The following is a 25,499-nucleotide window of genomic DNA, read 5'->3' on the forward strand; positions in this document are numbered from 1 at the left end:
ACCCATTCTAGTAATGATCAATTCCTTCTATTTAAGAAGACTCAGATCATAAGTCTGTGCTTAATACGTAACAACACTCCAACTGTGACCGTTACAGAATTAATGCAAACTACGAGACTCCCTTCAATTGCAACTGAATTGTTAAGCCATTCTGCAAAATAAAAATCCTGCAGGGAGAACTGTGAACAACAGGAATCTTATTGTCTTCCTCTCTCTGGCCCTGCTGTCCTGCCATCCATTGCTCAAAATCTATGTCACCGGCTTAGTTCCAAGTTGCCGTGAGCAGGGAAGAGAGAAATGCTTGTATACTTGCACACACTAATCCCTCACCAGTCTCTTGCCATTTGCCAGATTCCTAATCAGATTCTCATGCACTGACCAAAACTGCAGTGCTTTTCAACACAGAGAGCACAGAACTTCACATTCGCAAGCAGAACTGTATTCCCAAGAATAAAGAAAAGAATCTTGGCAGTGTTTCTCCGATTATTAGGTTAGTATGATCCTATTAGAAAACAGCATCCAGACTGACAATATGTAGATCAAGAGCATCTGACAAAAAACTTTAGCCTTCCTAACACCTTTGTGAGGTAGGTAATTCTATCCATATCAGCTGCACAGAGAGGTTAAATGGCTTGCCCAAGGTCACAGTTCTAGAAATAGAGCCTGCTTGCTTTTATCTCCATTATCTGCTCTCAGCACTAGACTTTGCTTCTTTCCTGAAAAAAATTTTCTGAATAAGAAATATTTACAATGTATAAATAATTCTTTAGGCAATTATATTTTGATTCCCCAAAGTGTCACTATTAACAAGGCTGGGTGTGCAGTTTTACCAGTTCCTGGATAACTCCTAATTGTTGCTTAGCCTGAGAGAAGGCAAGGTTGCAGCTTCATTTTTGAAAACTAGGAAGGGTAAGGTTGGATAGGACCGCACAGAAAGGAATCGCATAGGAAAAACAGGCATTCCTGACTTTGGATAGGTTAGTAGCAGTAATGTTTAAAAATGCTTAGAGAAAAGAAATATTGGAAAAGTTCTAAAGTAATTTCTGTTGTATTTTACCGGTCATGGTTTTGTGCAAACGTAAACCAGTTTTTCCCATTCTGGATGTACAAACAAGTTGTTCACATATTTTAGAACAAAAAATGCAATGCAAATACATTACAATTTTAAATACTATAACCCATTTCCTAAGTCTCCATTGAAGTAATACTTGATTTCCCAGACTGGAAGAAAAAGAAATCAATTTAAAAAGAACCCTACTTTTAATTAAAAGAAAGAAAAAACAAAAATGTGTGTTTTATCAAATCTGCTCAAACATGAAAATTTAATGACTGTTCTTTTCCTACCATGTATGCCTGGTCCAGAGCTTGTTTCCTGTAGTCGAGTTCTTCCTCTAAATAACCCTTCTGTTTACTGAACAGGTCCTGGGCAACATAAAAACAATGGAGTGTTTGTTCTTTATCCTAATTTGTGAAGAATCATAAATGCCATAATTTAAACATGAGCTTTCCACTTGAAAGCAGGTCTATAGCAAATGACCACATTTGTCCTAAGGATATCTGGAATACTAAATTTACAATATTAGCACTTAAAATGTGTATTATATTAATGAGTTGCAGCTAGAAAGCACTGACCTCTACTCCGGTGTACCAGCCTGCCTTGACCTGACAGAATTGCACACAACAGCTGGAAGGTAGACGGGAATGTGCATGCACATGGTCCAATAGCCATAACCTGCACTGGGCAGGGGCCAAGGGAGGGAAGAGAGAAACACAGGTGACAGCACTTTACTGCTTTTCTGAACAAATCCAGTGTTCAACCTTAAGGGAATCATGGGGAAAACCCAAATCTGTGTTGCTGACCCTGTTCTTCAATGGAGGAAACAGGAATATGCAGGGCTACAGCTGGGTTCTGCAGCTGCATTCTCTGATAGTTATTGAAGCAGAAATAAAAACTCAGGTCTCAACTCGTAAAGGCAGGGAGTCAATTTGACATTGGTAAAGGGATGCCCAGAGAGGTTAAGTGACTAGCTGAAGAACTGAAGAAGTTTTCAAGATACTTAGGATTTACAGGGATTTTTTGCTTTTAAAACTCAAACTCAACAACTTTCACAGGTTTTTACACATATATATTTGTATATTTGTATTTTTATACATATATTTGTAAGCTTGGAGTTCTTTTAATTATTTGTGAATTAATATTGAAAGTAGAACCAATGTTTAAGTCAGGCTTTTATCTCGGGGCTGGAATTCAGTTAGCAAGAGATGCCCATCTGTGGGTATTATAGCCCTTTTAGGCTATGCTACTTCAGCTGCTGGTCCAGAAAGGCAAGGGTCTCCAACAGGTCCTGTAGGACATATTCTCAGCCCACTGTGGACATCCCCAGACCTCTGAAGAATATAATACAGCATTAGACATGTTGTTTATGCAACTTATTCCCACCTTGACTACCCAGGCAGCATTATTTGTTAGGCGGATTACAGCTACATGGCTGTTGTACAAGATGAAATATCACCATGCACTGTGTAATCCATAGTGACAGACAGGCCTGGTCCTAAAGTGTTTAGACGTGTCTGCCACCAGAGAAGTAGACTGACTTGCCCAAGACTATAGAGAGAGTCAGATCTACCAACAACCGCAGAATAGCAATGCAGCTGTCCTGGTCATGTTGCTTCTCCAAAAGCTATTGTAAAAGCTGGCCACAAAGAAAAAGAGAGGGGAAAAAAATAATAGGATCTCAAATTCTTAACATGGGTTCCAAGGACAAACAAACCAGTGCTCAGCCCTTCTGAAAGTGTCATGCTAGAATGTTATTTCTAAACTCATTTCACAGTTGAGTCAATCCTCGGCATTGCAGACCCTCAGACCACTATGCTAAACAAATATTTACAGGGCTATCTGGAGAAAGACTTGGAAACACAACAGATAGTAAGTGGGAAGATAATCAACCATGTTAGAAAGAAATTATTGCTTTCTAATTCCTTATTGAAAAGAATCTAGTATTTGTGGGCACTTTCCCTCTCCACCTTTTTATTTTTTTCCATAACAAGGGTTAAAAATAAAGAAATACTAAATGTAGAAAGGATCATGCCTATGTTAAAGTGCAACCAGTATAGTAGGCTACACTCAGCAGAGGACAAAATCTGAACACTTCTATTGATTGTGGCCCAAATACACACTTCTTCAGTGGCCCTGGGCAAATCACTTAACCTCCCTGTCTCAGGTGCCCATTATTTAAGATGGATGTAATGCTGATTACTTATCTACTTGTAAAAGGTGTAAAGAGGATTAATCAGTGTTTATAAAGCCATTTGAAGATGAGAAGCATAGCATGCATGGTAAATAAAACCAAACATTCATTCCAAAATTATTTTTCAACATATGGAAAAACAAGGTCAGTATAGCACTAAGTTTGTTGTGCAAAACAGAATTGCTTTTGAGAAAATACTGTGTCTTTAGCCACTAAGACCTTGGGGCAAGAAAGGTTGTCTGGAGTAAGAGGTCTTTACAACTTGTCCAGAAGCTGAATACTAAAGAGCAAAGGAATATCCTTGACAATTCTACTAACATGACCCCAAAATTAAAAGATGATGCTGTTGCCAGACAAATTAGTACACAGAGGAAGCACAAGGTCGATTTTACACTCTTTGGCTAATACATTCCATAAAGTTATGTCCCGATTTGTATATGCTTTGCTATTTTTGTTCTACATAGATTTGACAGTTCCCTCCCATCCCAAAGAATTTAAAAGCAATAAATTCTAGAAAGCTCTTGCCTATTTTACCATGAAACAATCCCTGTTAAGCAGAGAAAGGCAGCAAATCAACCTGTGATGAAGTTTATGCATGTTTTCTCGAGATGAGTTTTAGCTAAATGAACTATATTCTTAGTTATTGTTTCTTACCTTTTCATTCTCCAGGTCTAACATCTTCTGTGTCAGCGCAGCTTCTGTCCCCTCTATCTGTTTTAACCACTACATGGATACAGCAATATGAAGAGGAAAAAATAAGAACAAGAGAAATGGTGCTTTTTTGAAAATTTGTGCCAAACATTTTGCAAGTTTGTGGCCGCTCCCAGACATATGCTTCCCCCTTATTATCTATCCATTTTGAAGTTACATGTGAACGAACAGGTTCTGGAAACATAGGTGAAATGGAGGACTGCAGAAACATTCTGAAGACTAACAAATAGAGGGTTTTTTCCTATAGTGAATTAAAGTTTTTCCCCCTGTGCAGTTCAAGATACAAAACAGACTGGTCAGGAACGCAAAATCAACCGGATTGTTTCCAATTTGATATATCCAATGCTTGTTGGCCTGATGTGTAAAACCATCACAGGACTTCAGGGTACCAATCCTGCATTTTTCCAAATGGCAATTTAAACAAAAGACAAGATGGTAAACTCAGTCCTTTGTTTTGCACAGTTTGTTACATCCTTTGTGTGAAAAGGCTCACTTCTACAACATCGGTAATGGAAAGGGAACAATAAAATGGACAGACAGATGGAAACTCACGCAGCTCCTACCATGAATCCCTTATCATTCTTGTGATAAACAGGAAAATCAGAATAAAGAAGAATCGCCATTGCATTTTGAAGGTAAAATTACATTTCGTAATACCTAAATGTGTGGATAGAAGGTTCTTGCTTAATTGTCATCACCAGGATTATCCTAATAGTCAGCATTTAAGTTTATCGGAATGGGTGAGAATGCTCAGTTCTGAATTGCTTTGTTTCATTTCCTTCCTGGTCTACAATAAGGATCAATGACTAGATTACAGACAGTATAATTTAGACTAACACTTCTTTTTGTAGCACCAGCTCTCATTGAGACCAACTGTAGCTTTTCCATTGATAACCACCACTTTTCTCAAATGCTTTGCTAACATTAGATGATTCCTATTTAATTCTTTTTGTAAACATTACACATAACCTTTTTATTTTAGGATTTTTGTGAATTTATTTGGGATCAGACTCAAAGGAATTAATGATATATCAATCTTTTCCCAAGAATTAGATTGAAATACACAAACATAAGTTTACAAAATAAGCAAAGTATGAATTCATTACTTCATCCTTTTGGATCTTACACTATTAAAAAAACTAGTGGATAAAAATAAAAAACTTGTTTTATCTACTAGGTTTAGCTTTGTATAGAGCTCAGAAAAATAAACAGGAACACCATATTCCCCAGTGATTCTACTTTCATCATCTTTGTTTTCTTTGTTTTGAAGGCAAAAGACTGAGAGACAGCCTCACCACTGACAAAGGATTTAGCAGGACAGTGAGCATTCTGAACCCTTAAAATAAACACAGCATCTCTCACAGCTGCCCTCCATATTTGCAATTGAAGGATTATTTGGAAAAAAATAGAGGTCTCATTTTCCTGAAGGTATGAATGATATGCAAAAACTAAATGTTAATTCTGGTCTTCCTATGCCTGTGAGATTTTCTGGAACCAAGGGACACAGAAGAAATAGCCATGTATTTAGGAGCTGTACTCAAGAGTAACATTTAAAATAAGCTTCTGAAATTGTGCCAGCAGAACCCAGAAACTTTCCTTGCCTGTCAGCTTGATTTTCAAAAATCACTTCCAGTGGCTGCATATAACAGATTTGATCTAAATAAACACTGAATGTGATTAATTAGCACACATGAATATAACTAGTACATATCTATGTCTGTAGTATCACATCTCTACCAAAAAAATCTAATTATGAGATTATGCGATGGCTTCTGGTAATTAAGGCAGTATAGGAATGCACCTGGGAAGCTGTCTGGCCCTTATTTAGAGGGACATCTAAGATGGTTACATTACACTGGAGAAGACAGTGATGTTGCTTTAAATCTTCTTTAATCTAAATTTAGTATAGACACCCAGAAGAACTTACATTAAAACAATCATCCAGTCTTATCAAATATTTGTTGATTTTGTCTGTGTTGTAAAGCACAATATTACAAAATCATGTTTGTTTTTTTTAGGGCAGCATAAATCTATTTTCTGTTATTTTTTGTCTTAGTAAACTTTGGACATAGATAATACCTTCTGTTACTGAGAAAAACAGAGCTACTTGGTTAGCCTGCACCTCAAGCATGCACCATGAAAAAGAGGAAAAGGTTTCATGCTTCTCAGAGTACTCTCTTGATTCAGTTACTGTCAGCTTGCATTTATTAGATTATTGTGAAGCAATTCTACCAAAATGACATAAAATGGATAGTCCACAGATAATATGAACTATTTTCATCTCGTTCTTTAAATGCAGTCTATTTACCTATTCAAGATAACACTAAAAATCTCCATCTTTCCGATGGGGTGTTCACTTTCTGTAATACGCAGATTATCTGGTAAGACCACAAAAATTTCATTAAGGCAAACTAGGAACTTTTGTCAAAAAAGGAGAAAAAAAGAGCAAAATTAAATTAAATTATAAACTAACTTCCACATAAATAAAGTCTCTGTTGTAGTTGTATGTTTCTATTAATTTAAGGGCTTTTTTCAGTTGACAAAGATTCAATTTCTTACTGCTGCGATCAACTGCTAAAGTAAATAATTTATAGATTACAAAGTGTGTATTCTATTCTGCACCACTCTGGCACAAACCAATCAAGCTCACTAATTCCAGTATCATTCTTTGCACAAGCACTAATTTACTCGAGCAATAGTGACTGGTTCCAGTCCCTGAAGTCTGGCCTGTTTTGCACTCTCAGCCTTGTGTACTGGGGTTCTTCCACTTATCCTGGGCATAAAGAGCTATGGCTCATTACCTCCTCTTTTTAATGCTATAATGCAAGGAGAAGCATAGGGATTTTAGCACTTTTCCTCATTTTTATTTTGCTTATAACAATTACTCACTTAAACTGATAATTATTAAACTATATAATTTAGATTACCTACATTAAGATATTTAGATAAGTAGATTATCAGAATTATACTAATTAAAGCAATTATGACAAGATAATTTTAATTTTAATTGATTCAGAATTTCAAAAATGCATCTAGGAAAGATTTAATAGAAACCTATGCAAAGGACAGAAAAAGATTCTTTGGAGAAAAAAGCAAGTCTTATTTCTAAACACCATCTTTATTCATATACGGATTATATTCTCTTTGTAATTGGAGAAAGAACGAACTAGTCATGCAGAACTGAGCGAGCTGATTACCTATCTTCTATAAAATACTTTTTCGTGATCTATGCCCACTAACTTACAAAGGAAATGACCACAGACCACGTGGAGCTTTTTCAGTCATACACAGAAATGAGCCCAGAATGGACCATGGAGGTACACAGGACTTCACAGCAGCCTCTTCCCAGAGGTCTGAGGACACTGGCACTTCTTAGAATGAAGTCTCTTTTGTTAAGTGGCTTTTTAGTACTTTAAAGGAATATCTCCAAAACACATTTTTTATTTCTAAATTAGATTTTTTATAAATTTGATTTTACCTCAAGGTAATCCCAACAGTCATGTGAGGATGAATACATGGTCAGTCTTTAAAGCAGAGAAAAACCTTTACTAAATTCTACCTTTTCACAGAGGGAAAGCACAGTCCCAGCTTGGATTATTGCAACCTGTTCTTCATTTCTCAAATTCTAAAATACAAAAAGATGCATTTTTAAATTGGATTGGAAAGCTATCTTTCAACAAAAGCAGTAAATTTTAACTGTACTTTAAAAAAAATGAATCAGCTACAACATTCAGCATTTTATAAGCATGGCCAGGAAGGATCCCATGATTGAAAGTATTAGAAGCTAAACCGAGAGTCTCCACTCTGTTTCAGTACACCACTCCCACACTTCTGCAACAATTTACTAATCAATGAAAACTAAGGGGTTTCTGGCAGTGATTTTCTTTTTTTTTTTATGTATTTTTTTCCTGTGCAGAAAAATGCTTGTCCATTGGACTATAGCCCTACGGCAAGTGAATCTCCTCTTTAGGCACTTCAGAGCCAGACTCCCCATTAACAATGCAAAGAATGAACAAGTACCATAGAAGCTTCCACAGACCTTTCAACATAAAAAGTAAATCTAGAGCTTAAAATTAATATTATAAAGACTTCAAATTGTTAAAACTACCTTTAAAGTGGATCCAGCTCCACAGATGTTTGTGCCCACACTGCGTGACCTAGATTTTATACCCTACTTTGCAATACAGGGGAAGAAAGTGAACTGGTTATTCTTGCCCTTTCTCCCAGACAGTTCGCTCTTGGCAGACTCAGCCTTAGCTGGTGCTGCCACTACTACTTCAGAGAAAACATTCAGGAATAACTTGGTCTGGCTTTGACTTCCTTATTTTCCTCTTCTATACTGTTTTATATCTTTTCCCTCTGTCTACCACAGTGCCTTTTTTCCATGTCATTCAGCCAAGATCAAATCCTATCTAGGGAAGAAAAGACTTCACACTAGCATCAGCTTAACTGAAAGATTTTAAGTTTGTAAAAGTAGTACCTAACTATTCATATTATTCTGACAAATACAGGCATATAAAAATCACCCCGTGCATTTTCTTAAATGTTGTTTTCTGCTGTGGAAAAAAACCCCACCCTGCTTTAAAAAATCATAAAGTTAGAGGTATATTTGAAATCAAAAATTTGTTACCCCATTGTCTCCAAGAATATCTAGCTTCTTCATAAGTTCAGATATATTCACATCCTGAAAAAGACGTTCAACACTTATTTTTTATAAAGTAGAAACAGTTTTTGTGCTACATTTTATGGACCATTTATTCACTTCCGCATGCAAAAAGATTTGAAATGTGAAATACTGATTTTGCACCACAATTACAAAAGAGTTATTGATACTTTCAGTGTTGAAACCAAATGTTAACACTTGATTATAGTATGAAACCTAGATGTCTGTGTGTGAGGGCATAATGTTCATGTATCATTCCCATGTACCATCCTGCTGCTAGTCAGCCCCTAGATCCACGAAAACCAGCAAACAGACCATCCTTATTAAGGCCCATTCACTGAAATCAACAAAAGCACTCCTCCAATACAAAAAAAAAGAGAGGAATAAATTCACACTATGTCTGTATTTTAGACAAAGTCCATTCCTGGGCTCCAGAATTCTATTTTGTACTTTAAAAAGTTGTTGAAAAAGTTCATAGAACTGTTTAACATGGGTTGATCACATTCTCCTCAACTATTCCCAATATGGTCCACAAGTTATCATTGACCAGGGATCATTCCCATTAACAGCCTGGATGCACCCATGCTATTAGAAGGTATGAAGGGTTGAGAGCATGGGCAAAGACCAGTTCACATTAGTGCAAAATGCCTAGTTTACAAGCATAGAGCAAGACAGGCTTGTTAAATGCTGGCACCCTCAAATTCTGCTCATATTCAGCACTGCTTAGAAGAGGCCAACATTTCACAGGGCTGTGTCTCGGCTCAGTGGTTTCATTACTACAGCATATAATGTGCTGGTTTGCACCTATGTGTTGTGTAACTGCATTATGTCAGTAGTTGGAATGGTCAGCCTTTAAACTATTTAAAGCTGAATGTATTTGCTCATGATTCTGGGCTCAACAGACTTCAGTGAGGAGTCTTAAGGCTTAATAAGAAATGAAAGTCTGAATAAGAAACGAAAGATTTCCTGAAAACCAGACACAGATGTGGGAGAGACTCTACAAATTAGTCTAGGAAAAATGTATTGTGTTCAAGGTGCTCTATCCCAAGAAATCTCCCTCCCTAAATGCTTCACCAATGTCTCCAACTGTTCCATTAGCTATTAAACACTGCACGTTAGTAATTTTAGATTAGTGAGGAGCCTACTACACATTTGTGTGTGGATTGGTGTTAAAAACAAAACTACTACTTATGATCGGCATTGGCAATGTTGAATGGAAACTTCTGATCAGCAGCTTATCAGTTACACCAGTAAAGAATGGAATTCAGCAAGACATGCAAGTTCTTGCACCTGTTGAGCTATAAATATTCATTCCAATTCATTAATTTCCATGATGAAGCATATAGGAAGATTTAGAAATCCAAACAGATTTTGCATCATTTTAGAGTCTAATTTGTTACTGATGGCTAACAAATTCAAAAACCATTGAAAATACATAAAAAGTCAACAATTTCAGTATGCCCATATCAGGTGACTGTCCCAGCTTCCAGGTAAGTGAATTGAAAGATTGAAAAAAAAATCCATCTCTGTTTACGAATACAACAGAAGACAATGGAAAGAAATTAATTCTAGGTCTTGGTAAGGCTATATCTGCAACAGCCAACATGCAAATTAGGACAAATAAGCTACAAAGCAGGTCTGGCATCACACGGAGGCTCCATTTGAAAGGTAATATGCTAACTGACAACTCTGGGTGTGGTTTGGGAAATGACTACCCAACCAAATGCGTAGGTAAGAATCAGGTTGTACCTTTTTTTTCTTTTAGACTGCTTGGCTTGATAACAACATGCAGTCTACAATTTATGGGATTTTTCCACTACAAATAGCATTGTGCTTATTAAGGCATTGAATAGAAACAAGCCTTCTATATGAGGACTTGTAAACACAACCACAAATAAAAGCATAAATTACAAATGCCACAGACTATAACACATTAGTTACTCATAGAAGTTACCCTGACCTGTTGTGCAACATGACTCACAAAGCAAGTCTGAATTCAGTCTTAAGTGAACCATCATGCAAATCAGTTTGTACAGTCAGTCCATTCAAGGAAGAACACAAATCAAAAGAGTAATTCTTGTTTCCTCATAGCAGAAGCTAACCAGGTGACATCCCAATGTGTACCTTATGCTTGATCTAAAATGATAGTGTCTTCTATTTGAGTAAGTTTTGGATCAGGCACCTCATGCTTCAAGGTGCTGGCCTAGGCAAATAACTTCAGCATATTAATTAAAAAAAAAAAAAACCACCATCAAACACAGGTACTTCACTAAATTTGGTGTAAAATAATATGCAAATGTCGTATTCCTGATCTTACATGAAAATAGTTAATGTCAAGAACAAAGTACTGCAGCAAGCCTGGCGATGAATCTTATCAACATCCACATTCTTCTCTGCAAAATTTTTACAGAAATACCCTAGACTAAATGTAAATTACTTTGATTGACCAGCCTTCATTTTCATTGATGAACTACTGACAGACCATGGCATCATGTTCTTTTGAAATCCTTTCCCCGGTTAAAAAAAAAAAATCTTTTGTTAGAATATTTATTTTTTCAGATTTCCTTCCCTACAGCAAGGTGGCAAACCATTTGTTTGGATATTGGATTGGTCATTCCAAAAAAGTTCCTGGCCATTCAGCTGTTACTAATGCTCTACATATACCTTTATTCCTTCCTGTTGACAGAACAGTTGAAGTGCACTTCCATTGTTTTCAGGGAAGGTGGTTATATGAAGATTAAATGCTGGTGACCTTCGTTCTCTCTCCTGAGGAAAGATTTTGTTTAAAAACAACATGTGTTATATATAAATATCCATTGTCCACATTTACAAAACATCTTTGTACATTAAGAAGGCAGATTTCTATTCACATTCCAAATATATGGTATTTCCCTCCTACTTTCACTATATATGAAGGATTTTGGCTTTATCTTTCAACTGATTCCATGCACTGACAGTTAACCCATACTCCTCAGATGCAGGAACCCTTGCACTCTTGGCCAAGTACCTGACTGAAGCCCTAAAAACCTGCATTTTTTAGTGTTTGTTATAGCCTTATTTAACTATTGCTATCGCTTTGCTTCATGGAACAAAGAACAATTTAAGAAGAAGAAGAAACTGCAAAAAGAAATTTGAATTCCATCACAAAATAGTATTATTTATTTTCTCAATAAAATTAAACCTTTGTATTTGCTCCCTGTTTATTCTACAGTTAGCCTTTCTATTAGAGCATGTAATGTCCCCAGTCCTACTCACTGTACAACTCAGGAATATGTTGAAAAGGCAGCACTGCTCTACACTTATGATGTTCTTCGTGCCAAAGCTAAAAATTATGAATTACAATTTAACTAAAACTCTAGTATTTCTAAAACTTATCCAGCTCAACTATTTTCTTCAAAATACCAACTTATCATTTCTTCAGAATGCAGAAATACATAAAACCATAAGCATGTAATTTTACCTAAATTAAATTTTAACTTGCTGGTGAAAATGACTGGATTGAAGGCTCTGATCAACCAAGGCACTGGGTCTTACTCTGAATTCTCTATGGCTATGGGAACATGAGAGAGGAAAATGAGATTTCCTCTCTAAATTACAAGAGGCACTAACAATAGCTTCAGTTTATCACAGTACAATGAAAGAGAGCTGCTGAAAATATTTTAGTTCCTATGACAATCCATACATTGTACCATTTTCTAAATCACAAAATGAGTTGCCTTAATTGATATGGCAAGTGGGCTGCATCCATTCAGTAAAGCAAGTTCCAAGGCATGGCAACTCTTGTTCATTAACTAGCTTAAAACTAACGTGGAACTACAATGGAGAGGGAAAAATCTCTGTACTCTATGTATTCCCACCCCCTCATCATCAAACTTTAAATAATATTTGCACTAATAGTCTAAATCTGATATGGCTGTAAATGGTCTAACTGTAGCAGCCCAAAATCAGAAGCTTAATTCTCGTCCAAATTCAGTTACCATTCTAGGGTTTTTTAAAAATCTAATCAGTAGTTATTGTATGAAACTCACCCGAATTGCCTTGCGATGATAAACAAATAATTGCACTTTCTACTCTAGCCTAATTTTCAGCTGAAATAATTAAATTGCTCTCAAAAAATACTGTCCTGATTACCAGAAGCATTCATGATTTTACTAAAGCACTCACATCTTCAGTTACATTTGTCTCTACATGATTGCCTACTAATGAAAAACACCTCTTGCAATCACACATAAATACTGTTATTCCATACAACAAGTCATTAAAGATTTGGAACACGACAAAACTCAAGACATTACACTGAGCTATTTTTCATGTTGTTCTTCCATGTCAAAAATACGTTCATGAAAGATTTACTAAAATTCTATGAACCTAAATTCACCATTTTTAATATAATAGACTCTAAATCAAATTATGGTTGACAAAGGATCAAAAAAAGATTAAGAAATGTCAAAGACAAAAAGCAGGACATCCACATAACATGAAGACATGACATTTTCATCTTTATCAGAGAAGTTACACATGCCAAGATTTTTGGTGAAACGTGCTATGTGATGAAAATTACGGAGGAGTGACAATGATATGTTTCTTGGAGAGTTTATTCTAGATGGTGTTAAGATTGCTGATGATCTTTGAAACTGAACAATGTGTTACCAGGCACTAGAACCGTGTGACAACTGTGAATCACACATAACCAGTTTAGTTTTACCAAATTCACCATGAGCCGCGTTTATGAGGTGATGAGAAGCATTGCTTTCTACTGTAATCACGGGCTAAATGTTCAAATTGTTATTAAAAAAATCTTTTGCTGTTATTTCATTTATGCAAAGAATTCGTTTACTACAGGCATTATACTACTTTCACGTCCAGAAGTTGTACTTGTGCTTCACCACTTTAATGTTGACATTCTCAGAGGGTATTTTTTCCTTTTTATACCATCAGAAAATGGATTTCAGGTAAGAGAAATTCTTTCAAAGCTGCTATCAAAATATTTTCTTTTAAGACAATTTTTCTTCATATGAATGTTGTCAATGTTTAATCAACGTAATTAAAAGCAATTATAGATTGATGTGATGGATGTGTCAGATCTTTAGTCAGATCACTGCATGCAAGATGTGAGAAGGTGTGTTAATTTAAACAATGCCAGCCAAGGCTGTAGCATACATACCGAGTGATTTTACATGCAGGAAAGGAGCGGTTATGGAAATGAAACAAATAAAAAGGCAAAATATTGCAAAAAAAAATATTTTATTAGATGAAAAACAAACTATATGCAATATATATTAGCTATATTACATCTTTATAAACATTAGTGAGCACTCTCTCCAAAACATATTAAGGCAGTGGCATCAATTTCATTATCCCAAGATACAACATTTAAAAAATAGATACCTAAGTGATTTCCCTTAAACATGCACCAGACATCAGTAATCTTTACAGGAATTTCAGCTTGGGTTCAAACATAATTTCTGCTCCATTTGAGAGTTTGCAACAGAGAGAATCTCTTACTTCAAGCTCTAGCACTCTGAATTCTAACAGCTCATTCTGGTCTTTTGCATCTTGCATCTCATTCTTCAGCTGATGCTCTTCTTGTTCCATTCTGTAAATCTGTATGAAACAAAGACAACATCACAACACCTCGTAAGCAATGGAAAACATACTGTAGAGACTTATGGGCCAAGGGTTTAGACAGAACAGTCAGAAGCAATTGGTCAATGTTCTTTTAGAATAGTAATCTGGAAGTAGTAGGAAAAGTGATACAAATATTATATCTAAGTAAGTTAAACAGTAGCAGTTTTCTTTTAAAATCAAGGGAGTGAAACTGGATTACATTAACTTTTGGGCAAACTGTTCTCATTGGCTTTGTATAACTAGATATCTATTCTTTACAGCATATGAAAGACAATAACAAAGGGGGTTTAATGCCTATTTCTTAATTTTCCAGATTTGTGCTTTGGGGTGCTAACAATGACAAAAGAGAAATTGAAATTGACCCTTCATTATGCTAACTAATAGCTACTGTCTAGATGAACTGGGTAATGTCTTTTTTTGTACAAAACTAAATAGAAGTGTAACATCTGCCATAATGTACTATAACACTTATAATACTCATGTAAGTGTCTGAATAAATTAAGTCCTGCTGTAGTTACTTTTAGTCATGAATTTTTCTTTGGTTATCTTATTCCAATTATATTAATATTGAACTACCAATTAAAAAAAAAAAGTTCTTTGACTTCCAGAATACTAGCTCACTTCCCACCAATATCAATGAAGAACAATGAGGATGCTCAGCTCTGAGCATCTCAGACAGGAAACAATTCAATAGTCTTAAATTAACCAGTATTACTTAAGGCATGGAAAAACTACACAAAACGGAAGGCTGAAGGGAGTAGGCAATTTTATTAGTAATCAGGATGATAATCTCTGTGCAACTGTTTGGAAAATACAATATTACACATTATGTTTAATATTTTATATTGTATTTTGCTGAACACTAGAAATACGAGCCAGCTTGGGGGATACCGTTGGCTATACAACATGTAATTCCACAATAAAGAGCATCTTCCATTCTCAAAGAGCACAAAAGCATATGAGTGCTTTAATCAGACATTTACCCAAATTTCTGTTTCCAGGGAGAAAAACGTGGCAATTTTTATTTTGATGTTCCAGTATTTTAGTACAGTCATTTCCTTTTATCATTCCTTTTATGATAAAGGGCAGTAATTTTGAAAATATTCCCAGATTTTTAACACCTACCTTCTCTAGCAACTCCTGATTTCTTCTGATTAACAGCTGCTTTTCTTCTACCCATTTTGAATCCTATGGGAAGAGGAGGATTAAAAATATTGAAATTGTATGTATTTTGTAACAATTAGATTTCAGACATCATTGCACATTCAAATATAAAAAGGGTCGCACATAAAAAAATAAAGTTGTCATTAAAATTTCAGGGATAAGTAGTATTTTAAACCACATAGAAAATAAAATTCCTTTATTTTCTGAAACAAAGTCTCTTGTTTCCTGACATGTTCCAGCTCAGTGTATACTTTAAAATGTTTATACATAGCAATTGTGGTAATATTGCTATATTGCTGTGGTAATATAATTTTTTTACATCATTTTAAAAACATTTATTTACTCATCTTAACACAAAACTATTTATTTCCATTGAAAAGGGTTGGGAACTTGCTTGGAAAATCATTCCATTTTGAGTGGTGTAAACATAAAGGGAAGAAAAACATTTAATTACCTGAAATGACTGAAAATAAGCTTTAGTGGTATGCAGTTAATCGCCCTCAGCTAAAAGTGTGAGAATGAGGCTAATACACAGTGCTTGTGATAAGCAATTCAAGGCTACGGAGGAAAGGAAGTGGCAGAGGATTTTCTATGCTCCATTGGATTACATGTTACAAAGCTGATCTTTCTTCTAGGTTCTTCAATGGCTTCAAAAACTCACTGCCATCCATAGCTGGACATGCAAGTTCAATGGATTACAACAGCCAGATTTGCTCTGTTCTCCCTGTAAAGTATGTAACCTAGCTCATACTACTCTAATAAGTTCAATAAACCAATTCACAACACTTATTATGCCATATTAATTTTAAATCAAAATATTTTCTAGGAAGAAAAGACAATTTATTTAAAAATCTAAATGTCTTCACTAAAGTATTAAGGCTGATACTTTTTTTTTGTCAGCAATGTATTTGCACATTGATGCTACATGAGATATTAAAGAAACCTGGACATACCAGCCCATTAAACAGCTTTGAAATGTCAACCAAAAACAACAATCTAGAACACTAGAATATTTACTCCAATTAGCACTTTTTAAAAAGTTTCATATTCTACTGTTCTTTCTCCTTTTCTCACTCATACACATGAATGCACAAATGTATTTTAACTTACATGCAGTAAACAAGCTCTTCGGGGTTACAATGTTACAAGCATCATACTAAAAACAATATAGTAAAATGAGGACTAAAAATCCATGACATTTGTCAAGAATGTTTGAGGCGAAAGAAATGTTGAAAATAAAACACAACGTCTATTTTAACATTTAACTGGCATTTTACCAAGGTTAAGGAATGAACAGGAGTTGCACACACAGACCAATGCCTGCATATGGTAAAAGGTAGGTTCAAAAGTTACATCAGACCTGCAGGTTCAACTACTCCAGTTGACACAAGTACAAAAACAATCAATTTGCCCCACTGATAATTAACTTTTGTATCTTTCTTGACAAAGTTCAAGTCAACTTTCTGCAAAAAACTCCCCACAGACTCCTGTGGATTTGTATTTATATACACACAAGGTCACTGAGAGACCTGAGCATTCAAAAAAAAAATCCATCTGGTACATTACATACTCCAATATATTGAGATTTATTATTTGACACTATCAATATTTTATAACGTTTTCTTCCCTCAATATAAAGTTTCTCGTGGATGTACCTCAGTGTACCTTGCAGAAATGGACTATTAGTCTTATTTTATATCTAGAATTCTGACAGACTGAGCTGACGAGGGATTAACATTAGCCACTGACATACTGTGAAACTGTACATAAATTGTTATAAACCACACTTCAAAACATTTTTTAACAACAGTATTCTAATCTCCTGCTCTGAATTTGACTTCAGGAAAATTGTGAAGATTTTTGCTGCTTGTGTTTCCTAAAGCTCTAAAGCATTCCTGAGATAATACACTAGGAGATAAAGAGAGATAAAGAAATCCTGAGATAATACACTAGGATCTTTTGATTCATTCCTTCCTTTTCAAAAGCAATTTTGGGACCGGTTTGCCAAATGAACGCTTCACAAGTATTATTATATCATCACCACTACCATGACCATCTAAATGACAGAGCAATAACAAGAATAATTTAAAAAAAAAAATCACATAGTGCACAAAGAAGTCTGTTTATCATCACAACCGTTTATTTTGTTGAATGTAAATTCTGACAGGTCAGGAGAACTGAGCAGGTGCTAGAGCTCCCAGAAAGACACTGTGACCACTTCTGGGGAAAGCTAATGCTCAGCAATCAAACCACCCCACTAGAGACAATATCATATTGTGCCTTGTCCCAGCCCTGTTGGCCTTCTCAGTGTTACTAAGAGATACAAGGGTGAAAATGTGGTTATGAATCTCAAAGTAGTAACTAATTAAATTCTGATTCCTCAGTGTATCTTTTTTGACATACTATTCTGGAAAAAAAGTCAAAGATGACATTTCTAATGTATATCCATCTTCACTTATCTTATTTACATACACAGTACTTATATTTTACACTCTATCAGTCAACTATTTTGTTAATGTTTTCAGTTACACAGCACCTTTACCATCAACACACCAAAATGTCAGCAGTAGTTCCTTGAGAGGTCTTCAGTTCCAATTCTTCTTCCAAAAGGTCAGTGAGCCATCATTTTTAGATTGATAACATAATCTCTGGGTTTACCAATATTTTATTCACATGGAATTTACTAAGCAAATTGTATTTTGTGTGGAAGGTAGCACAAACAATTTTTATCCTTGATTTTACTAGGGCCCCAAAACATTTGTATTTATACAGAATTTTACAGAAAGCTTTTCTTACAAAAAATAAACCATAAAAATAGTAATATCATTAATTTGGCTTATTTGTACACTGTTTTTATTTAACTACATGGTCATTAAGTCTTCAAAAAGTGTACCTATGTTGTATGGTATTTTATTACTGGATACTATCTGCAATCTTAAACTAGTTATTTCAAACAATGAAGCTTAAAATAACATCTCCCCAATTTTCTCAATGCATTCTAGAAGTCATGCAACTGAACATCCTCTAAATGCACTCTCATAACTCTTAATGAGCCTTGCTGAAGACCCTAGACATTATTAAATATGCATCAGTAGATGCATCTTCAAGTATTTACAAGGTATACTGAAGCATAACGCCTAATTTTACTCTGCATGGGAATGTGAAAGAAGTTGAATCCTCCAAGAATTTAAGCTCAGTAGAGTAACAAAGCAGGTACCTTTGAGTAACCAGACACAACAAGTGGTTCTTTTTCTAGCTGAAGCATATGTGGAAGTGATTTTGGTTTTGAGTTTTTCTAAGATACACATGAAAAATTTTCTGCAGTACAAATATAGAATTTTTTTTTTGAAAATTCACGGAAAATATGAACTAAATGGGAAACAAGAGAAAAGCTTGCACCAAATGACAATGGGAACAGCATCTGCAATGCATGTACACACAGTTACTTCGATATGACGCTTTAGTGCATTATGTGTTAGAAAATCAATCTTTAATGGTATTTTCTTAGCCTGTATAATATTTTTCTTTGCTTAAGTAATCTGTTGCTGGAGTAGCAATTAAGCTGCATCAGTCACACTAACACACCAGCAAGCAATGAAGATGGCAAGGGCACCACTGCATGCAAGGGAGAAAATGATGTGGTAGATGACATTAAGGGAGTCTTTTACCTGTCCTTTCTCGATTAGAGCTTTCTCCAGGTCCTCAATTTTTGCCTGACACCTGAGAAGATCAGTTTGCAGTTGTTCACGAGTCTGGAGGGAAAAAAAAGTATTAAAAAGGGTATGTATATGCACGCACATCCAGGTAGATTTAATTACACATAGCATCAAAATACCCACTTATGGGCCACCCAGCTTTTAATGTTTTTCATTAAAATAACTGCTTTTGTGTTTATGTTGCTAAACTATCTTTTTAACAGCATTTTTCCTTCCTGGCTTAGGAAGGTGTTCTCATTACATGTTCAGTGACAAAGCTCTTCCAGTGAAGCAAAAAAAACAAACAAACAAACAAAAACAAGGAGCTGCTAGAGCAGAAACTATTCATAAGCTTTAGTAATTCAAGGTGATTGGGGAAAAAAAAAAAGGGTAAGAAAGAGAATTGCAATAAGCACTGAAAAAGGCCGATAGGTAAACAATATAATTTATTTGATCCATAAGCAGCATGTATTAGTCAGTTTTCCTCATTCTACATGATTATTATATTAACTATTGCACTACAGTATTACCCTGTGTCCACTGATGTCCTAAAAGGGACTGGATCATATAAGGTACAAAAGAAAAAGGATATCCCTGGAGACTTTCATTCAAGGAGATTCTTTGAGCTACTGTGAGTACTTTCCCACCCTACTTCAGATAGTCTTTCACCCAAGCAGTTAAAAAATTCCCAGAGAGATTTCCTTCTGTGTGTTTGGGTCCTTGTTGATTACCTTAAGCCTCATCTAAAAGTAGTAGGAAATGTTCATCCCACCAGAACATTGGGCCCTACAAATCTAATCATGCAAAAAGCTGCTGTGTGACTCACTCAAAAAATGGATTTACATGGACGTGACAAGAGACTAAAATGCCAGTAAAAATAAAGAGCAATAATTCTGAAGTGTAATAAAGGGACAGTTTGCAAATGCCTGCAACATAAAATTTTTAAAAAGCTATTACAAAAATATTAATCCCAGGGTCTCCCTTCCCATGAAAGCAAAGGAAACACATAACTGTCAAGCACATCAGTGCCTCTGAAGTCTTACTTTAAAAGAGGACGCAATTAAGTCCCCACCTCAATTATAGCTTGAGAAGTGATCTCCAAAGTCCTTATTGTTTTCCTTGGGTAAGTGTCCTACTTTAAAAAAGTGTCAAATGTGACTAAGCTTTTGTAAGATGCTGAGAACTATAACAAATAAAGCCATAAAGCAATAGTTCTACTATTATAGAACTGCATTTTGCAGGAAGGAAAAAAAAAAAAAGGTAAGGTTGGTTGAGAGTCACTTCAAAGAACTTTGGAAAAAAAAAAAAAAACAACAACTCCATAACAAAACAGCACACATTTTAAAGTAAACCCTGAATCTTCTAAATACTGGCTCTGGGGATAATAGACAAACTTTTTCAGTTGCAAATAACTCCAGATAATATCAAGCCATCTCATCCTTCTATAACTTTTCTCTAAAAAACTGTGCTTACTAACACACAGAAATTCCACTCCCACAAGCATACTGTTTCAATACCTGGGAATATTCAGTCAGTCAATCTTTAAATGCTTGCCAATGACAAGGATAAATAGTGCCCATGCATGCCCATGCATGAGCAATCTAGCAATACAGAATTTTATGAATATTATATTAATTCCTCTAAGCAGTGGAACCATTAAGCTAATGTAAACTCTTAGCTTTGGGATAAATTGAGTCCACCCCCACCAGTAATTTTAAAATCCCATTAAAATCCTTGTCCTTCTGCATTATTAGCAACATGTTGCAGTGGCACAATACAACAAAGGCCACATGTAGCAAGGCAGAAATATGCAATAATTCATAATATTGAACACGTTTATTTTGGGAATTCAAGATTTGGTTGTGTTGGGTTTTTTTCAGGGAGGTTGAAGTATGTTAGGGTTTCTTTTAATGTTTAAATGCTTTTTAGAATCATTCTTATTGAAGTTGGAAGAGATCACCTGTCCAACTCCAGTGCTCAAAGCAGGAAGGCACCTAAAGCAGGTTGTTCAAGACCTGGTCCATTGAAGCTTGAGTATCTCCAGGGATGAAGAGTCCACAGTCTCTCTGGGAAACTTGTTTCAATGTTTAACCACCCTCAGAGAAAGAAGGGGGCTTTTTATGCTTAAATGGTATTTCTTGTATTTGAATTTGTGCCTGTTGTATCTTGTCCTTTCACTGGATCTCACTGAGGAGATTCTGATTCAGTCTTCTTTACTCCCTCCATCAGGTGTTTACAAAAATTGAAAAGATACCCAAGCATTCTATTATCCAGGCTGAACAGTCCCAGCTCTCTCAGCCTCTCCTTGTATATCAGATTCTCCAGGCCCTTAATGATCTTTGTGGCCCTTCACTGGATTGTGTCCCATATTTCCACATTTTTCTTGTCCCAGGGGAACCCAGAGATGGGCTCAGCACTTGAGATGTGGCCTCATCAATGCTAGCTAGAGAGGAAGGAAGACCTCCACTGGTCTGCTGGGGACTTTCTTCCTAATACAGCCCAGGGGGCTGTTGATATTCTTCACTGCAAAGGCACACTGCCAGCACATGTTCAACTTTGTGTCCACCAGAACCCCCCACATCATTTTGTGCAAAATTACTTGCCAGCAAGCCAGCCCTATGTGGTGCATGGAGTTATTCTTCCCCATTTGAGCAACTTTTCCTTCCCTCCATTGAATTTAATGAGATTTCTCTTTAAGTATTTCTTCAGGTAGTCAGATGGTCCCTCTGAATAGTACTGTGTCAACCCCTGCAGTACATCACCGGGGACACGCCTCCAGCTGAACTTTCTACCACTATTACAGCTATTACAGCCAGTTTTTAGTCCACCCCATTGTCTACTTGTCTAGTCTGTACTTCATCAGTTTGTCTATGAGAATCTTATGGGTAAGAGTGTCAAAAGACTTACTAATCAAGTTAGCAACAGGCCTTGCTCTCAACTCCTCTGCCAAGCTCATCAGCTCATCATAAATGGCTATCAAGCTGGTTAAGCGTGACTTCCCTTTAATAAATACATGCGATCCCTGCCAGCCCCCATCTTGTTTTTCAGACATTTGGAAGTGGTTTCCATGATTATTTGCTCCATCCCTTCCCTAGGAATCAAACTGAGAATGGCCAGCCTTCGGTTCCCTAGGTCCTCCTTCTTTCCTCCCTTGCAGACAAGAGTCACATTTGCTGTCTTACAGTCCTCAGGAACCTCACAAAATTTGCATGACCATTCAAAGATAGCCGGCAGTGGCCTTGCATTGACATCAGTCAGCTCTCTCAGTGGTCGGTAATCTAGAGGTTCAAGTTGTACTTGATGTAGAATGAAGGACATGAGACGAAGATGATGAAGTTTCCAGCCCTATGGCTACTGCTTGCCCATTTGGATGGTACATGTTCTTTTGTCATTGGTCACAATAGTCATTCATGAAGAGGGTGCTCTATTTCTAGGTATGTCCCTGTCTGCAGAAGTCTGGCTAGAGACAAAGCAATTCTGCTTCTAGTTAACCCAGCTCTTTTGTGACACCACTGCTGTTCATTGAATAGATCTGGTGACTGAGCCAGAGCTCACCAATTCAGTATTAAGTGATTTCTCTCCTTGGGAATTTGGACAAAACAGAATGGAAGATGTTAGCATGACTTCTGCTGACTTCACCACTGCACTAAATTGTTAAAGACAGTGGTAGCAGAAGGGTAAATAAAACTAGCATGCATACTTCCTCACACCTGAAATATCTACAGTACACAGATTGCTGTGAGGATAAAACCCCAGGAACAACTATTAGCTATGTACTTCTTTAAGGAAAAATACTCTCAATCTGAGATTTTAGAAAACAAATTATTATTTCAAATAAATACTTCAAAACTTCCTTTGTCAGATTTGGGTCATATTTTTAATGTACTGATATGATAAAACCTCTTCACCAATTGATTTTAATTCCACCATATTGCTATACAAATTGCAGGTTCAAGTTCGATATTCTCAACAACACCACCTTACTACTGAAATCTTTAATGTTACGTACACTAGAATAAAGTATAATGATATCTTTCTTCTGATCACACCAAATGAATCTTAAATTGTCACCTTAATGGTAATACCCTCTAATCCTCAAAACAATTGTGCCTTGCATTTCACTGACCTGCAAAGGTATCTCCTGCTACTCTAAGATTTTTCAGCTTTTTCAATTATTTCAGAGATAAAAGAAATTGCAATTAAAAATATTACCCTTGCTTCCCTCTCTGCATCCAGGGTTCCACCAACTTGTTCTTGAAGCAACGCATATGCTCTTTGCAAAGCTTGATACTCTCTTGTTAGCTGGCAGAACCTTAGTTCAGCTTCTTCTTTAGGCGTGCTCTTAATGAAGAGGGAAAAAAGAGTAGGTTTGTGCATGTAAAGACAAATATGTATGATAATGGATTTTTTTATATAGACAGACTCACAAATCCAACAAGCAACACAACTAGTATTGATTCTCAAAGTTTAATAAAGATTTAAAAACCCAAACCAATTGGCTTACCAGCACAACTACACTAACACAGAAGCTGTATTTCAAAGCCCTAAGATGATGTTTAAATTTTTTTAATTTTTTTTTAACATGAAGTTCTTTTAATGTCTTAATTTTCTTTTAATTTTGAAAAACTGACATCAACACTTCCAAAGTCCTTCCTATACTGCTGAAGGCAAGAAATATCCCCCTATCATTAATTTTTCCTCCAGGAACTTGAGTTCCAAGAAAGCGAGATTACAATACTATTAGATATTAAACTTAAAAAAATAGGAAGGTTCTTGCGACTGAGAAGTATTGGACACAAGTCAGTGAACAGGAAAGATGAAAAGGAGCATCTCATTCTTGCTTTGACCTCAGCCCTGCAAAGTAGGCCAGCTGCACGGTATATCACAGAGCTGAGACAAAACGTGTCAGTGGGTATTTACTCCCTGTGATCATTTAAGCCTTAATGAATTGCAAAAGCCTCTCTTAGTATTCTAAGTACAGGAAGCAAATCCTGGTTTTATCAAAACAGTCAAATAAATTATAAGGTTGAAAAGCAAACTATTGTCTAGTAACTATTGACTTCTGGCAAAGCAACATGCCTATTCATGTTCTTTTGACTAATAAGAAAGGGTTTGAGAAAACCAATTTTATTTCTCAGTCCAATATCTGTCAAATCTGTCAGGCAGAATATTATCGTATGAATTCTATTGCAATGATTGTGGATGTGTTACTTGACTCAAAACAAAACAAAGCAATTCTCTGCCAAATCTTTCATAGCCCCTGTGGCAGAAGAGCTGAAAAAAAATATTAAAATGTTTGCATTTATACTCCATGCCAATTTTTATAGAACTTTAGAACCAACAGCTACTACTTACATCTTCCAAATCTTCTTCTGGTGTTGCTGGTGTCCTGTCTGTTTTATCTGTGTTATATGAAGTTACAGATGATGTTTCTGAATCAACAGATTCTTCATCAAATCCAAAAAATGTCTCCACAACATGCCTCTGAAAAGTTAGTTTTTCTTAGTTACTGGCAAAACAGTTGGAAAACCCCAGTGAACCCATAAGCAGTAGCCAAGGTCTTCTGTGACCATTATTTTAGTACTTAGGAAGGAAAAAAGATTCCATCATAAACCATTGTTCTCTGGCTAAACAAGCTACTTTTTCAACATCATTTGTATAAGAACCTCCAAGAACTGAACTGCACATAGCACTAAGTAATTGCCACTAGAATAATGCTTAATCAAAAGTATAAATCTAATTATCAAAATCATATATATCTTACAATATTCACAGTAGATGATTGCATCATCTATTCAGAAGAAAGTAACCTAATACGTTGTAAAATCTAAGATGTGGAACCAAAAGGGAAAAAAACATTCTGAAGAACAAAGTCAAACAAATTTTGTTATTCATGCTTATTTTTTAAAAGGAAAAAAGATAAAGGAGTAATTTATGATATCTATTTCGCAAAATCCTACTTAAATGTATAAGTTGTTTTCCATTTATTTTTTTAATTCCATCATTGTAAATTTTTCAGAAGTTTCTTCCAATATTATGACTAACCAAAACAACTATGTTTAAGGAAAACCACCATTTTGATGCAAATTTAAAAAAATTACACAACATAATTAAATGCATGCTTATAGGAAACTCAAGAAAACTAGTAACATGTAGTAATACAATATTCATTGTGAAAAATATGATGTTTTATATAAAACACCACAACTGCAAGAACTTTGTCACCATTTTAAGAGCCCCCTTTCTCTCAGTTTACTAACACGTGTGCATAAAGCAGAAAGTTTTCATAGAAAATTCCTCTGTTCAAAAAAAAAAATTAGCTAGAAAAATAATTTTTCAAGTATTTTTCCTTCCAATATAGAAATAACAGAAGTTGACTGTTATTAATCA

The 25,499-nt window shown here is 35.6% G+C and overlaps 1 protein-coding gene across 1 annotated transcript in view; it reads right to left on the minus strand.

Annotated features, from left to right (window-relative positions):
- The window catches only part of JAKMIP1 (janus kinase and microtubule interacting protein 1), an 82,271-nt gene that overhangs the window by 18,340 nt on the left and 38,432 nt on the right, over nt 1–25,499 (minus strand). The window contains exons 8-17 of the mRNA XM_009875494.1: nt 24,465–24,593; nt 23,322–23,450; nt 19,083–19,166; nt 15,376–15,438; nt 14,128–14,226; nt 11,287–11,388; nt 8,590–8,643; nt 7,519–7,584; nt 3,903–3,971; nt 1,345–1,422 (exon numbers count right to left, since the gene is read on the minus strand). Coding sequence (XP_009873796.1) covers nt 1,345–1,422; nt 3,903–3,971; nt 7,519–7,584; nt 8,590–8,643; nt 11,287–11,388; nt 14,128–14,226; nt 15,376–15,438; nt 19,083–19,166; nt 23,322–23,450; nt 24,465–24,593 — 873 coding nt within the window. The remainder of the gene's footprint in view (nt 1–1,344; nt 1,423–3,902; nt 3,972–7,518; nt 7,585–8,589; nt 8,644–11,286; nt 11,389–14,127; nt 14,227–15,375; nt 15,439–19,082; nt 19,167–23,321; nt 23,451–24,464; nt 24,594–25,499) is intronic.

Source organism: Apaloderma vittatum, unplaced genomic scaffold, assembly GCF_000703405.1.
Source record: "Apaloderma vittatum isolate BGI_N311 unplaced genomic scaffold, ASM70340v1 scaffold4148, whole genome shotgun sequence".
NCBI classification, from domain to species: Eukaryota; Metazoa; Chordata; class Aves; order Trogoniformes; family Trogonidae; genus Apaloderma; species Apaloderma vittatum.